Source organism: Pogona vitticeps, chromosome 5 (assembly GCF_051106095.1).
Source record: "Pogona vitticeps strain Pit_001003342236 chromosome 5, PviZW2.1, whole genome shotgun sequence".
Classification (NCBI taxonomy): Eukaryota; Metazoa; Chordata; class Lepidosauria; order Squamata; family Agamidae; genus Pogona; species Pogona vitticeps.
The window spans coordinates 70824295-70839377 of record NC_135787.1 but is presented as its reverse complement, the minus strand read 5'-3'; the positions used below and the strand labels follow the sequence as shown (position 1 = coordinate 70839377).

General features: G+C 38.1%; 1 protein-coding gene across 8 annotated transcripts in view; it reads left to right on the top strand.

Annotated features, from left to right (window-relative positions):
- CLOCK (clock circadian regulator) overlaps positions 1–11159 on the top strand; it is a 69348-nt gene extending 58189 nt beyond the window's left edge. For all 8 annotated transcript variants that reach the window (XM_020792484.3, XM_078394677.1, XM_020792483.3 and 5 more), the window contains 3 exons: positions 1535–1740; positions 3869–4178; positions 5844–11159. In XM_020792484.3, the coding sequence (XP_020648143.3) occupies positions 1535–1740; positions 3869–4178; positions 5844–6032 (705 nt within the window). In that variant the 3' untranslated portion in view covers positions 6033–11159. The remainder of the gene's footprint in view (positions 1–1534; positions 1741–3868; positions 4179–5843) is intronic.
- The last annotated feature ends 3924 nt before the right edge of the window (positions 11160–15083 follow it).

Genomic DNA, 15083 nt, shown 5'->3' with positions numbered 1-15083 from the left:
ACTGTGTGTTCAGTTGTAAATAACAAACTTTTGTCAAATCAAGCTTCCCAAAGCCTGGAAAATTATTTAATTCTCTTCATTGTTAGGGCACCTTAAAGACACATCATGCAGTTGTCAGTATTCTTTCTCCTTTACTTATGGCAGTTTTTAAAGGAGAGCATATCATATAACCTAGAGATGGATTTCAGAAACCCCCAAAGAGAAAGAAATAGGAGCTACATTTCCACCTTCCTCAATAGGATCAGTCAGTGGGAAACTACAGGGAAGGGGCAGAGTTTGTGCCTTTATCTGCATTGAACTGTCCAGATGTTGGCAGATGAGTATACATTCTGAACCTGTCAAAACCTGGACTTGAAGAACTGTGAGAGAATTGTGTGATTGTACTAACCTAGTTACTCTGGGAGAGTTTAATATCCTGATATGATAACTTTGGATCTGTATTCTCCTTGACTTAAAGTGATAAATTTCAGATTTCTTTAAAAGGAAAAAAATAGTTTGCCAGCACTTTGTTTTTAAAAATGGAATTATTTCAAAATACAATGGTGCCTCGCAAGACGAATTTAATTCATTCCGCGGTTAATGTTGGCTTGCGAAAAATTCTTCTTGCGAAACGCGTTTTCCCATAGGAATGCATTGAAATCTAATTAATGTGTTCCTATGGGCAAAAAAAGTCAGAACAAAGTCAAATTTGGTTTACAAAGGGTTATTAAGTGCTCTTTAAAGCCATACATATTGTGCAGATGATTTAAAAATTTTCAATCAAAAAACTTTAACTTCTAAAACATCATAGGAAAACGTTTAAAAATCAGCAAACATGAGGCAGGAAAAAAACCGGAAAACATTCTTCTTGCGAAGCACGGCCATAGGAACATTTGTCTTGCGAGTCGTCAGCGCCCCCCCCCCCCCCAAAATTGCCAAAACCATTTGTCTTGCGAGTTTTAAGTCCTGCGAGGCATTTGTCTTGTGAGGCACCACTGTATCAGTATAATAAAAGCAAGACAATTGAATATGTAAGTAGTGATATTATGTCTGGGCATATATCGGTTGTACAGTCAGATGATCAAGATGAACTCTGACACCTCATCAATACTGGTCATTTCAGTTGCTATCTCTGCATCTTTTGAAGACATTTTGCCTCTCATTCCCCAAATATATTTCTTATGATGACCCATTATTTCAAAATAAATACTGTAGTCCTTTTCATTTTGTTCATTAAAATGAAGGTGATGCTTAACAAGTTACAATCTAAACTTTTGTCAGTCTTAGGGCAGAGTACATACATGGATTGTGCCTTTATGACAGAACTTCTGTTTCTAGATGTTTATATCTGTTTATAATGACATCTAAACTAACAAGTGTTATTACACAGCATAATTAAATAATAATTAGCATTTTTATTTAACTCATATTACTCAGTACTCTGTAGTTTTTATTTAATCTATATTACACAGCAGTTGTAGTATTTGGAGTGGTTTAGATCTGTTCATTCATGCTGAATAGTCCTATTTTCTTAAAAAAAATTATCTTTCTGCAGCATAGTCAACAAAACATTCTCAGTGGCCACAGTCAACAGACAACTCTCGCTTCTCAGTCTCAGAACACGCTGCCCACCCCACTTTATAACACTATGGTGATTTCCCAGCCGGCTGCAGGCAATGTGGTTCAAATTCCTTCTACTTTACAGCAGAATAATAACCAGAATGCTGCCATTACCACTTTTACACAGGATAGACAAATCAGGTGAGTATTAAGAGAGACAAAGGGAACCTTTAGCAAAATATGCCACAGTATGAAGTGCTTTTCTGCAGTGTTCCAGCGAACTGTGCCACCTTTTAGAACATCCCATTCCATTTCCTCCTGTAACCACCATAATCAGTTTTCTAACAATTCCTTCAACTGATACTTCTCATTCTGTGGGTACTTAGCACCCTCAGCTCTGACCAGGATGGGGAGGGAGTTGCTCCTCTAGGTGGGTTTTTTTTTAATCCTTCCTAAATATTTTTCTTAGTGTGCTTTTTTCTTCTTATCTCTCAGGAGCCATGCTTTGTCTCAGAATTCTATAATCTGAGCTCACTTTTGGCATATGTAATAGTTCCTTTTAGGGACAACTTGCTTGGAGGTATTTCTTTTCAAGTATTCAGTGTTGATTTTTTTAAAAAGTGTCTTTTGATGGCAAAATAAGGTTCATTATTGTAAGCCGCCCAGAGACCTCTGGGTAGTTTGGGCGGCATATAAATTGAATAAATAAATAAATAAATAAATAAATAAATGTTATGACTGCATTTCTGGTGGAGGCTGTCAAAGGCCAAAGTTCAGTGTGTGTGTGTGTGTGGGGGGTCAGCATTTAACAGCAATCCTGTGAGGTAGACTACTGCCAGTCCTGTACAGCTCTGGCTGGACCATGGGACTCCTGTCTCATATGGATGGATGCCCCAGTGGTCTAAAAAATTGAGGGACCATAGTCTTAGACCAAAACTTATTTCCAATATATAGCAGCAGTGAACCAAACAGGCACTAAACTTCATACCAAAGACTTTCCTATGTAAAGTGTGCATGAACCCAACCTTAAGGAGTTCATACTTATATTTATATCTAGGTACAGAGGTTGACAGGGTGACTATGGGTACCAGTTACTCAGCACCAGCCTGCAGTGATAAGCCATTGCCTTCATACTTTGTTTGTGAATTTCCTAAGGGTTGCAGTGGCCAGCCTTTGTAAGGTTCTCCCTGGGGAACCTGGCAACTACTTTTACATCCTTCTCATGCCAAGTAAAGACCTTGACCTAAATCCAGTTCCTAGTCCCAGTAGAAATGGGATTTGAACCAGGTCTAGCAAGATTAAATTTGTTTTTTAAAAGGCTGCTACATGACATACAAGAAAACTTGTTGCCCCCCCCCCCATTTTTCTGTTTGGGAGGGTGTTATTTTAACTTCTCTGCCGGTGGCCGTTTATTTTAATTTGGTTAAAACTCACATTTTTAGGAATTGGCTTACCCAATGTGCACTCCTCCATTATGAGAAATTGCTCCCCATTTCTGTGTCATCATGCTAGTTTCTCTGTGTGTGCATTTGGCTCTCCTCTGCCAGGGAAGGAGGAGAGGTGGGTAGGAGGAAGGCTGTTTGCCAGTTGAAAGCGAGACTTCACTGTTGCCTCCTGGAAAGAAGGAAGAGGTGAGGTGATGGCGTTGGCAGCAGCAAAGACGTGTGTGTGTGTGTGTGTGTGTGTGTGTGTGTGTGTGTGAGAGAGAGAGAGAGAGAGAGAGAGAGAGAGAGACTGTCCAGCCTTGAGGGAAGCAAGTGGGAAAGCCTGAGGTGCAGGTTTGGTGAAGCTGTCTTCAAACAAAAAAATGGATCTAAAACACAGATCCTCATGGATTCATATGGGTTGTGTAGGGTCATCCCCAAAACATTCTCCGACGTAGGCATCGTTTCTGCCTACAGTTTGAAAAGTGGCTTGGGGCAAATCCCATGTTAAAATGGTGTGGATTCATGAGAGTCCATGCTTGGATCAGTTTTTGCACCACTGCAAAACCCTTCATTTCTGTGAAATATTCTTTGGATACAAATGAGACATAGGGGTTGACAGTGTTTGGGGCGAGATCTGGTGCTAAAATGTTTGGATTACTCCTCTCCCCCCCCTCTCTCCTCACCACAATAGCAGGGGTGAGTGGCCAGTGTGAGGGCAGGGCAGGTGGGCACAGGACAAAGACTCAGATGAAAAGTTCCCAAGAGGATGCATGCACTGACCCAAATACCATGCGAATGCCATGTAATTTCTAAATCAGTTCCATTTAGAATGGAGCTTATTGCAAGGCAAATATAAATGTAGACAAGCCCTAAGAGAAGTAACTGATATTTTTCTTTCACAGATTTCCCCAGGGTCAGCAACTCGTAACAAAATTAGTCACTGCCCCAGTAGCTTGTGGAGCAGTCATGGTGCCGAGTACTATGTTTATGGGCCAAGTGGTGACTGCCTATCCCACGTTTGCTGCGCAACAGCAACAACCACAGACATTATCAATAACTCAGCAGCAACAGCAGCAACAGCAGCAGCAGCAGCAGAGCCAGCAGGAGCAACAGCAACAGCAGCAGCAACAGCAGCAGCAACAGCAACAACTTGCTGCTGTTCAGCAGCCAACTCAGACCCAGCTAAGTCAGCATCCACAACAATTCTTACAGGTGAAGCCACATGTTCTTGCCTTATAACCAGCTTGTCAGTGCATAATGCTCATCTTGTGTAGGTCTAATTGTATATTTTTCAGTGCTGATTTCCTGTCACCTTGATTTTGCATTTTAAACTACATAATATTGGCAGGTTCTGCCCTTGAAAGGATGGCAGTTTAAATCAGTCTTGGGATCACATCTTGAGGAGTTCAGCCAAGGGAAGAGTAAAGAGGTGCATTGCCATTAAGGAATTCTCCACCTATGACTTGCCTCATTTGTGCTGCCAGAACACAAAGCATGTGGAGCACTTGTGCTTTCCGTAGAAATGACTTGTGTGTTCTTTCCACATTGACACATCCCCGTAATAAAATATGTTGCTTTGGAAGTCCAACAGAGCTCCTTAGCTTTTTCCACATGATGATGCTTCCCATGTAACTCTGCATAGCTGGTAGTGGTTATTAGTAATAGGCATGAAAAAGCAAGTGTGTATGTGTGTTAGTACTTAGGGTTGTTATTTTAAATGTATTTTTACTACTGTTTTTATCTATTAATTTCATTATTATACTCTTTTTCAAACATTGTAGTTAATGTTTTGGCTTCTAATGTTGTTTCTTTTAATACTGTAAGCTGCTTTGGGTCTTTTTTATGAGAAAGGCAACATATAAATATTTTGGAGTCCAAAAAAGAAAAGAGAAGAAATTCAAATGGCACATCTCTAATACAGTACTTTCTTTGTCCTGATTCTTTCTTTGCCTCTTACTTATTTATTTAAAATAAAATAAACGTTAAAGAAAGAATCAGCAACAAAGAAAGTGTTAGATATGTATTTTTGTTTATTTGTTTGTTTTTTTACACCAACTTCCAGAACTCTCCAAAAATTACACAGGTGGAATTCTGGACACCATTGTCCTTCAGGTGCTTTTTGTAGAGTCTAAAGGGAAGCAAGACTACAATACTCAAGAAGTATTGTGTCAGCTTTCTCCCAAGAAGCATTGTAGCAGGAAAGAACGCAGTTTCAGAAGGCTGGACCCTGCTCCAGGCAAGGAAAATACAGATGTCTGAGGCGTAGCTCTTTGGACTAGAACTCCCAGAATTCTTAGAGTATTTGGAGAGTTAGAATCCAAAAAAATTAGAATAGCACATACTGAGAAAGTATTCAGTACAGCTTTGCTTTTCAGACTGAGGAGATTTTCAAAATAATTTGTGACATGACGTGGAAATCAGATGTTTGGGGGGAGGAATTCAGTTCTTTCATAAGAGTAGCCTTTTTTCTGGTCATTATTTTTCACTGTGTACCTCACTGAGTGCTAGAAAATAAGGGAGTTGGGAGAGGGGAGAAGTGAGACATGACATGACTTGGCAAAATAGAAACTTGAAATATAATTTAAAGTAAGAAGAGGAACTTACAGAGCAAGTGTTCTGGGATGTATCTTGAAGAGCACCTATGAGAGAAGTAGGCTGCATTTTTTGTCAAAAGGAGGAGAGTGCTAATCAGAAGGTCAGCATATGAGACTAAATACTTGAAAGTACTGCTTTCCAGCCCAAATGTGAATGTGATGATTAATGTGATAGTAAGAACACAAAATGCCACTAAATTAAGCTTTCAAGTATCATACTATGCCCCTTTGTACTATGAGAGTCCAAATATCTTAATTTTCTCTCATTTGTATATTTTTTTAGACATCCAGGTTGCTCCATGGAAATCAGTCTACTCAGCTTATTCTTTCTGCTGCTTTCCCACTACAACAAAGCACTTTTACTCCGTCACACCAGCAGCAGCATCAGTCCCAACAGCAGCAGCAGCAACAGCAGATCTCACGACACAGAACTGACAGTATGACAGAGGCTTCCAAAATCCAGCCACAATAATGTGCGGCTGTGCTCTGGGAGCAAGCCAGAAAAGAGGCTGCCAGTGGATGAGAGAGAGGCCTAAAGACTTCACGAAATGCAGTTTTGAATATTATTCTAAATGCTTGGAATATATCTGTTGAAACGTATAATGTAAAATGCTGATGCAACTTCAGTAGGCAAAGGTACAAAAGATGCTGGGAGACATGGCCACCTTTGCTAGAGATGTAGGTGTTCCACATTCTGTATTTTGTTCCTCCTTCAAAGACACATTCTGCCGTGTGTTAATTTGTTCAGATCAAGTCTCAAAATGTTCAGTGGACTAAATAGGGCATTTAAATATTGTGACGTTTTAAGCAGCTCTCTCAGATTAAGTGTTACAATGGACATGCCGTTGCTGCAGCAGTTTCTTGGAGTTTTTTTTTGTTTTGTTTTGTTTGTTTCTCTCTCTTTTTTAGTATGCCTGCAATTATGCTCCAAAAGAAGGTTAATTTTTTTCATATTATGGGACAGTAAATATTTTCAAAATATTGTGTGGAATCAATCTTCATTGTACAGATATTGTAAAATACTGTGTATATGTCTGGACAAAAAGAGAGCAGAATATTTTATATGATGCATGAAACTGTTGGGTTGAACATTTCCCCCTAACTTTTCACACAGTGCTCAAATTGCTGTCTTCAACTCTTACATCTGTTTGTCTTCTACAACATGCACCATCATTTGTTTTCATCTGTTATATGAGCACAAGTCTTCTCTTTCTGGTTTATGTGTGATTTCATGGTTTGTCCAATGAGGTAATACCGTATGCTGGTTTGTGGAATTTTGAGGTTAAATTATTGATGAAACTCTTTGAATTGTGCAGGGCGGGGATTTCAATTTAATCGGTTTTATAAATATCATTTGTCATTTCATTAATACTCAGAAAAAGTGATTTGGGCAAAAAAAAAAAAGGATTTTGCACTGCTCTGTTGCAGATGGTTTGGAATTTTACTTCCCCAAAGCTATCTTTTGATATAATAAATAAATGAAAATATTTATGTACAATTAAGGTTTAAAAATATGAAAGTAGTTTTCAAGAATGTTTTAAGTACAGGAGTAATTTGCACAAGAATATATTTGACTTTAATAATTCTGGGCACTTTTTAACCTCTGTGGTGAGAAATGTAACCTCGGAATTTGTTGGAATCTTTTTATTCTTCTTTGAAAATTGCAACCTTTGTTTATTCAGAAATGATTCAGGGTCATTTGAAACAGAACAAACCCATAGTGCCTTGATTTTGATTCAGGTGATAATGTTCAACATTTCAAATTATATTATACTGAATATGTGACTATTTTTGAAGTCTTAGTACATTGTTTACAAAACATTCTTCATTGTGATGTACTGTATTTGTATATACAAGTATTTGGAGATTCATATAAGCTGAGAATTGAGCATTTATTTGTTTTTTTTTAAGTTTGGCATTCTACTTTTCAACAGTTATCCGTGCAGGCAGCATAATGGGTTGACTTAGTTTTTGATGTATTAATCTGTTAAGAAATTCACTTCTAAATGATACAAAGCCAGAAGCAAATAGTAAATAATGTGGCCACTTTGTAAAGCAGCTCTAAGTGAAGTCTGCTGAAATTTAATGGAAGATATAAATTCAAATAAAATCTGAGCTGCATTTTCTACTGCACTAAGACTTCAGATAGCAAATTCCCTTCAAAAAGATAATAAAAAGATCCAACACAAATTCTGTACAGTTTCAAAATAACCATTGAGTGGATTTTATGGTACTGGTTTTAAAAACCACATCTACAGAGCAAAAAATGAGTTTTAATTACAAAGGTAGATTAGAAAAAGCCTGATTGTGAGGAAGGAATGTCCAAGCCAAGAAAGATGGTGTATTATAGAGGAGCTTTATTCATGTAACCAAAGGGTTGAAATGCTGAGAATGTAGTGCTGGGAGAACCAATGTGCAAGAAACGCAGCACCGTAATAGTAAATGATAGCAGCAGTTTTATTTGAGGCTAACTTTTAGAGTCCCTTTCTTTCCCATCATCTTGCAGGAGCCCCTGACAAACATATGCTCATCATAGCCAGTAGTCTAGTTGCACAACCATAAGGAAAAGAGATGGAATTTTGAGAATAGAGCCAAAGAGTTGGATTATTCTCTGTTTTGCTGGGTAAGGTATGGAAATCAAGGTCTGGAAACCACCTAGCTGTATTCTTTAAAGGGACTTTGTGGTATCCCCTTAGATATCCAAAACATGTAAGAAGCATATATTGTGAGGGGGGGGGGGACCTGTAAACATATATTTCAGGTAGCTTTGTCCTGCTGTAATCTGTTTGTAATCCCACATTAGGTTATGTAGAACAAAGGTTTCTGCTTTAGTTATGTTATTTTAGTGAATGGTCATCCTCGTGGATTTTAATTGATTTATAACAATATACAGTAGCACTAAATAAGATCATTGGGAAAGCTTTTATAGTGCATGTAGACAAAGATGGTAAGGCTGTAGTGTTTAAATCTCGGAATGTAGAGCACAGCTGACTTTTGTTGGCATAAACCCCTTCCTTTTTGGCTGTTTCTTAAGCAGAAATTCATTCAGTGCTAGGTGCAGTGTTTTTCTGAGATTCCTGAGCAATTGCTGCAAAAAGTGTAAATTTTAGAGGAGCACTGAGAAAGTGGGAAAAAAAAGGTTTAGAAATAGTTTAGTAGTAATTCCGGTTATGTTAACAGAAAAGTACAGGAAAAAAGCCTTGACAGATGATGGCCCTGATCTGTCAGGGCTCACTCTATTGTGTCTGCAGAATATTTGTTTTCACTAAAACAGGAGGGAAATTAGGTTCTGATGCTTGCTCTCATAATAACTATTGTTTCTGCAAGGTTTTTGTCTTATCCCAGTAGATGCTGTATGAGTGAATGCTTTGCCACCTGGAATTTAATATGGCCAAATGTTTGCTTGGAGCTGGTGGTGGGGAAGATGGATCGGATGAGCATGGTGAAAATTTGTGAATGAATGTTATGGGTAATGCACTAGTGCTAAAACAACAACAAAGCCATCAGAAGTATGATGAATTGTTGCTGGAGAAATATGGTTCAGGTTTCTGTTAATTTGCAGATGGGTGGGAAGGGAAGAAGGCTCAGAGATGAGCCCCTGGGAATGTTAGAGGGAATTGTATAAATTTTTATATTATATTTAATATATACTATATTTGTACACATATTAAAAGATTATAGTCAGATCTGTCCATATGCCTTCCATTATTTTTATCTAGACGTTTACTTGCTGGTGCTAGGGCTCCAGTGTGTCACAGCGTTCTGTAGGCTGCCCACCTGCTGCCAACCAATAACAACAAAAATATCTTCACATCCATATGACAACTGCAAAGCTGTTGATCCTAATTCAGGTAGATGCTTAAGGATATGCCTGATCAGTGGCTAGAATCATTGGGGTTAATAATAGGCAGGGTGAGCTGAGTTATGGGCAGGACAGGAGAAACTGTATTTGAAATAAGGTTGTGGAAACAGGGATCTGCTGATTCCAACAATCTTTTTACTGGCCCTTGGGCTGTCCAAAGAAAGCAACATAACTGGTCCAGATGAGAGTGATCCCAAAGATTATTTGTTGTTATATCTAGAAAAACTGGTAAGTGAAATAAAAAGCTTTCGTGGATTAAACACCGCTTTGTCAGGATTGTACCAGTGTGAAGGTGTCTGTGATTCTGAAGTGCCATGCTCTTGTTTCTCCAAGGCGGTCACCCTCCTATTGTTTGTGAGTGTCATACTGAATTAGAGTAGAAGCAAAGATATGTATAAATGTAAGCACTTTATTTGGGGTCGGTGGGTGGGATTCACTTGGAATACAGTTTATTATTTTTAGGCAATGGAACTGTTCACAAATGGGAGTCCAGAGGAATCAGAATGTAGACGATTGTCAAAAAGAGGCATTGCTGGAAAATGTTTCTTATTATGGTGATCCTTTGAGACTCTTAACAAGATTATGCAGGCATCTGATATTGGCTGGCTTTGTAGGAAATGGGTCAGTACACATCTATGCTTTTTTAGAACTGATTTTAAAAAAGTTGCACAGCTGTCAGAAAGATATCAACAGGAGGCTTATGAGAGCCTTTTAAATGATTCTAAGTGGTCCTTAGGATTAAAATGTGTAGATGGTTTACAGATGTGGCCTTTAGTAGACTGCTTTCAGTCACAACAATAGTTTGTATGTTTAGAGAACACCCATTTTGTTGTGTGTCTGTGTGCATGTTTTTTATGTTAAGATGCCATGTAATTCAGCATGTGTGTCAGACTTATAAACTGTCTCCCTGGGAGGTGTATTGATGAAACCTACATGGTGGAAATGAGGCCTAGAGGAGACACATTTGCTTTAAAGGGGAGGAAAAAGTTTTTTTTCTTGCTCCCCATTCCCAGTAAAAAGAGGCAGAGGATCTTTCTGGATAATCTAAGATGTATAAAATTTTCTGAAGTTTGAGTGTTGAACAGCTTGTGCTAAATGAGAAAAACTGAGAGATTTTTTTTTAAAAAAAATAATGATTTGGTTGTTTATTAAATTGGGTGGTTTGTCAATATATATTTTTTTAACACTACATTCCTGTCTTTTAATAAACTAGTACTTTACAGTTTGTGTTGCTATGCTTCATGCTTTTTCATCTGCATGGGTGTTGCCAGCAGCATGATATTTCTCAAAGATATTGTATGTATTATTAACACACACATACACACATACACACCAAAAAAAAAGCAAAATGAAACACTGTGTATGAACAAAATACTGTGTTGCCTGATACACAGATCCCAGCTCTGATTGAGAGGTGCTGCACTAGTAGACAATCAAAATCTATGGAAGACTTTTGGGGTGGGAGGGGATGTTCCTAAAAGATACAGCTGCTTTGAAACTGTTTTTATTCTTAAAAGTATTTATTTTTTAAATTGTCTAATTGAATACTTTTCACTGTTGATTTCACATTGTCTTGGTTTTGCATTTTTAAAATTTGCATTAGATTTGTACATGTAGAAAACCTGTGCGATTTTCATGATCTGACATCAGGAAACTGTAGATATGGTTCCTTAGTGTTCATGTGACCATTTACCAAGTGTCAGTTTTTAACTGAATAAATATAACATTTGAAATTTATGCTTCTTGTAGCATTAAGGTCTTCACAGTGTTTCTGGCTTGGGATACCTGCTTACATCTTGGTACTACATTTCCTCAGCAACAGGTAACACAGGGTCAGGTGTTTCATTGTGTTTACACAGTGTGGGTGGTGGAAGTACCTAATGTAAGTGGTATGGTAAATCTATGCTAAGTTGCTAATGTATGTGGACTAGATCTCCTGTTCACTGTGCCTATCCTGGCTAGATCTTCCTTTAGCTTCAATCCTATGTTCATGTAATGTCCCACTCAACTTGATTTGATTTGCCTTTCAAAAATAATTATTTAAATAGCTGCCACGTTTTACCTTCAGTTTTTGTAAATCTATGTAAGGGCAGTATTTGAGAATTTATAAATCTTGTGTTGATGCAGTTCAAGTGAACTGAGGTAAGATGATTATAAATTGAATATATTTGGATTATGGTGTCAAATAAATAGCTTGCAAAATATTTTCTCCTGGAATCCTCCCCACTAAAATCAAGCTGGGGAAACTTTGCATCTTAATGTAGAACTAGTACAGCCAATACTAGTAGAAAACTCCAGAGTATGTTCCAGACCAGTGATTCCCAACCTTCAATCCCCAGATGTTCTTGGAGTATAGTTCCCAGAAATCCTAGCCAGCACAGCTAGTGGTAAGAACTGGGAGTTTTAGTCCAAAAACATCTGGGGATCCTAGGTTGGGAATCCCTGGTCTAGACCATGTATGATGAACAACACTACATCATAGGATATACCATGGAAGACTAACTTTTATCATACTTCAATTTACCCCATGATTGCACTACACAAATGAAGATCAGGGAGAGAAGCAGCCACTATTACTCAGTCTTCATTAAACCACATGCAGTATATGCTGGCAACCTGTGAAGCTCTGGTGAACTCTGCCCAAGAGGGTTAAGGCAGTGCTGGAAAATAGTGGTTGCCACACAAAATATTGTCACTTTGTGCCCAATTTGGACGTTGTCATTTAGGGGTGTACTCACGTTTGTTGCCAGCGGTTTAGACATAAATGGCTGTGTGTTGCATTATTTAGTGGGGACAGCACATTTACACTGTTATACAAGCTGTATACTCACTGCTTTACATTGTAGCCAAGTGTCATTGCTTCAGTGTTGTCACATGAAAAGACATACAGTGGTGCCTTGCTTAATGAGCACTTCGTTTGACGAATTCGCTTAGCGATGGCTTTTTCGGAGCGATCTTGCACTCCGTTTTAACGATGTTCCCTATGGGCGATTTTCGCATAGCAATGTTTGGGACCATGCTTTGCATAGCGATGACAGTTTGGGTCCCCCTGTTTCGCTTAATGATGGTTTTGACAGCCTCATGTTGGCTGTTTTTTATATGTTTAAAAATGTTTAAAAATATTTAGAATGCTTGAAATCATAAGTGCACTTAATAAACCCTTTGTTAAACTAATTTGACTTTGTTCTGACTCTTTTTAAATTTGTTGTAATTTTTCCCCCCATTGAGATGCATTGAATAGATTTCAGTGCATTTCAATTGGGGAACCACATTTCGCTTAGTGGTTTCCTATGGCGATTTTCGCTTAAGGACGGTAATCCGTTCCCATTGGAACAGATTATCCAGTTTTCAATGCATTTCTATGGGAAACCGTGTTTCGCTTAGCGATGTTTTCCCATAGCGATGAATTTTTTGGAACCAATTAAAATCGGTAAGCAAGGCACCACTGTACTAAAATATTTATGAAATGTGAGGGGGTGTACTCACTTCTGTGATATACTGTATCTGATCAAGGTTCTAAGAAGCGCACCTTACTCCTCCTGCATGCAGTGATTGTTTTCAGCCCCTTTGGTTCCAGTTGTGATGGAACCCTGCGTGTAAAGAGGCAGAGTTGCATGCACATGCAAGAGCAAAGTTGTAAGAGGGGGAGGCGGAGCCCTGCCCAGCGAGGCTGAAAATTAGTTTTCTCAGAACCAGCGTACACTCTATTAGCAACTTCTAATGACACAGAAAACCAGTATCAACTGCCACATTACACTGCAGTTTACACCTGGTCCTTTGTTCCATGTAATCTTAGTTTCTTATCTACAAACTACAAACCATAATAATGGCTTAAATGGTACTGCGTATTGAAACAATTTCTGGAATATATTCAGTTGTTCAAAGATATCTTATTCTTTGGCAGTAGTTATCCCCTACAAAAAAGCTGTTGTGCTTATTATGCACACAAAGAGGCATCAGAAGGAGATACCAGTAGACTTGGAGAATTCACAAAGTATATAGAAAAAAAGAACCCTCTACAAAAAGCTGGCAAGATACTGACCATTAAATACTAAGGCTTCAGGGAAGACTGGAAGAGTATAACTGAGGAAAGCCTGGCTTGCTAAATGTATCATTGTTACAGTCTCCATTTGTTTTACATTAATCTTTCAGCTACTGAAAATGGCATCTGATAGAAAGGAAAATTTGGTTTTTGTTCCCCAGTAAGACTTAGTTAAGAGTAGGTATACTTAAGACTATAGTTCCAAAATGGCCAGTATACCCACATGGTGAACAGACGTCACAAATCTTCCTATTAGTAGAACAAAGCTGTGTATGGATTACACAGCAAAACTCAATAGTAATGGCTGTAGCAAGAGAACTACTTAAATAACTACAGTATAGTAAAAACAGCACCAGCACTGGGACAAAAAAAAAGCCATTTGCAAAGTTAGTAAAATTTTCCCCATTTCATTGTCATGTTTCACAAAATCAGTCATGTAATGCAGAAAATTTTACATTTGTAAAAAGGGAAGAAACACTGGCTGAAATCCTGTAATTTACTGTACGAAGTCACAACTAGAGTAGGCCCATTGAATCAGAGGAATTTGGCAAGTCAGCTCCACCGTATGTTCTACTGATTATTTGGGTCTTCTCTAGTTGCAATTTACTGTCCTAAACTACAGGATTTCAGCCAGTTTCATAACACTCATCAGTAAGAATGAGTCCCAGTACAATATTATACAACATCACAGTTTCAAAGTCATCTTTCTCAGCAAAGTCAATCGCATATTTTTAAGCAAAACATAAATTTGAGCTAGAATGGGTTCAGTTGTTCCAAGGAACAGTGTAATTTCCTTCCAGGAGCTTGGGAGGTTTTTCCACAACAACCCTTTGAATCTCACAGGCTTGCTATACCACACTGACTTTCTGGTTAAGAATCTATATGGTTCATTAAAGTATTACAGTTACAAAGCAAGAATGCAGATATGCTAAGGACCCTGTGAGGGAGGTAAAGCTAAGAGATTAACTAGTCCATGTTCACTCAATGACCTGTATAGCTAAGTGGAATTCTGAATCAAGTTCATGGGTCTACCCTAACACTAATGATTATCAAATATTTCAGTTCAAATACCTCCTGGCTGTCCAGACAGGATTTTTCAGTAAACATTAGCATGGCTTAACAGATATTCTTTCATACAGTACTGGAAAGTCATCCAATTCAAAGATTTCTTGAACATCCACCTCATTGCATACAAGGCTGTAACATTCTCTATACCTTTAGGCCTGAAAATACATAATCCTAGATACGTTAGCCAGCAACTATCTTTGGATGCCACTGGGAAAGGTCTGTTAACCTCAATGAATAATAATTCCTAAGGTTCCAGGCCCTTCAAATTTTTTTAAAGCAAGTAACAGCACAAAATAGAGCTTTCGTTGGACAGATAATCCTGTCCTTCCCAGAAAAACTGAGAATTCTTTTCATCAACATGTGTACCTCTGAAAAGGAAATGTGACTTGAGTCAATGTACTGCTAAGCAACAATAAGCACAGCACATAGTACTTTTTCTATCACTCTTGACTGCTTGAAATAGGTAGAAAAATGTATGTTTCTTTTTACAAAGTACTAACCTAGAATCTCTGTGTGCTGAGAACCACAGTAGTAAAAACAAAAATAACAGG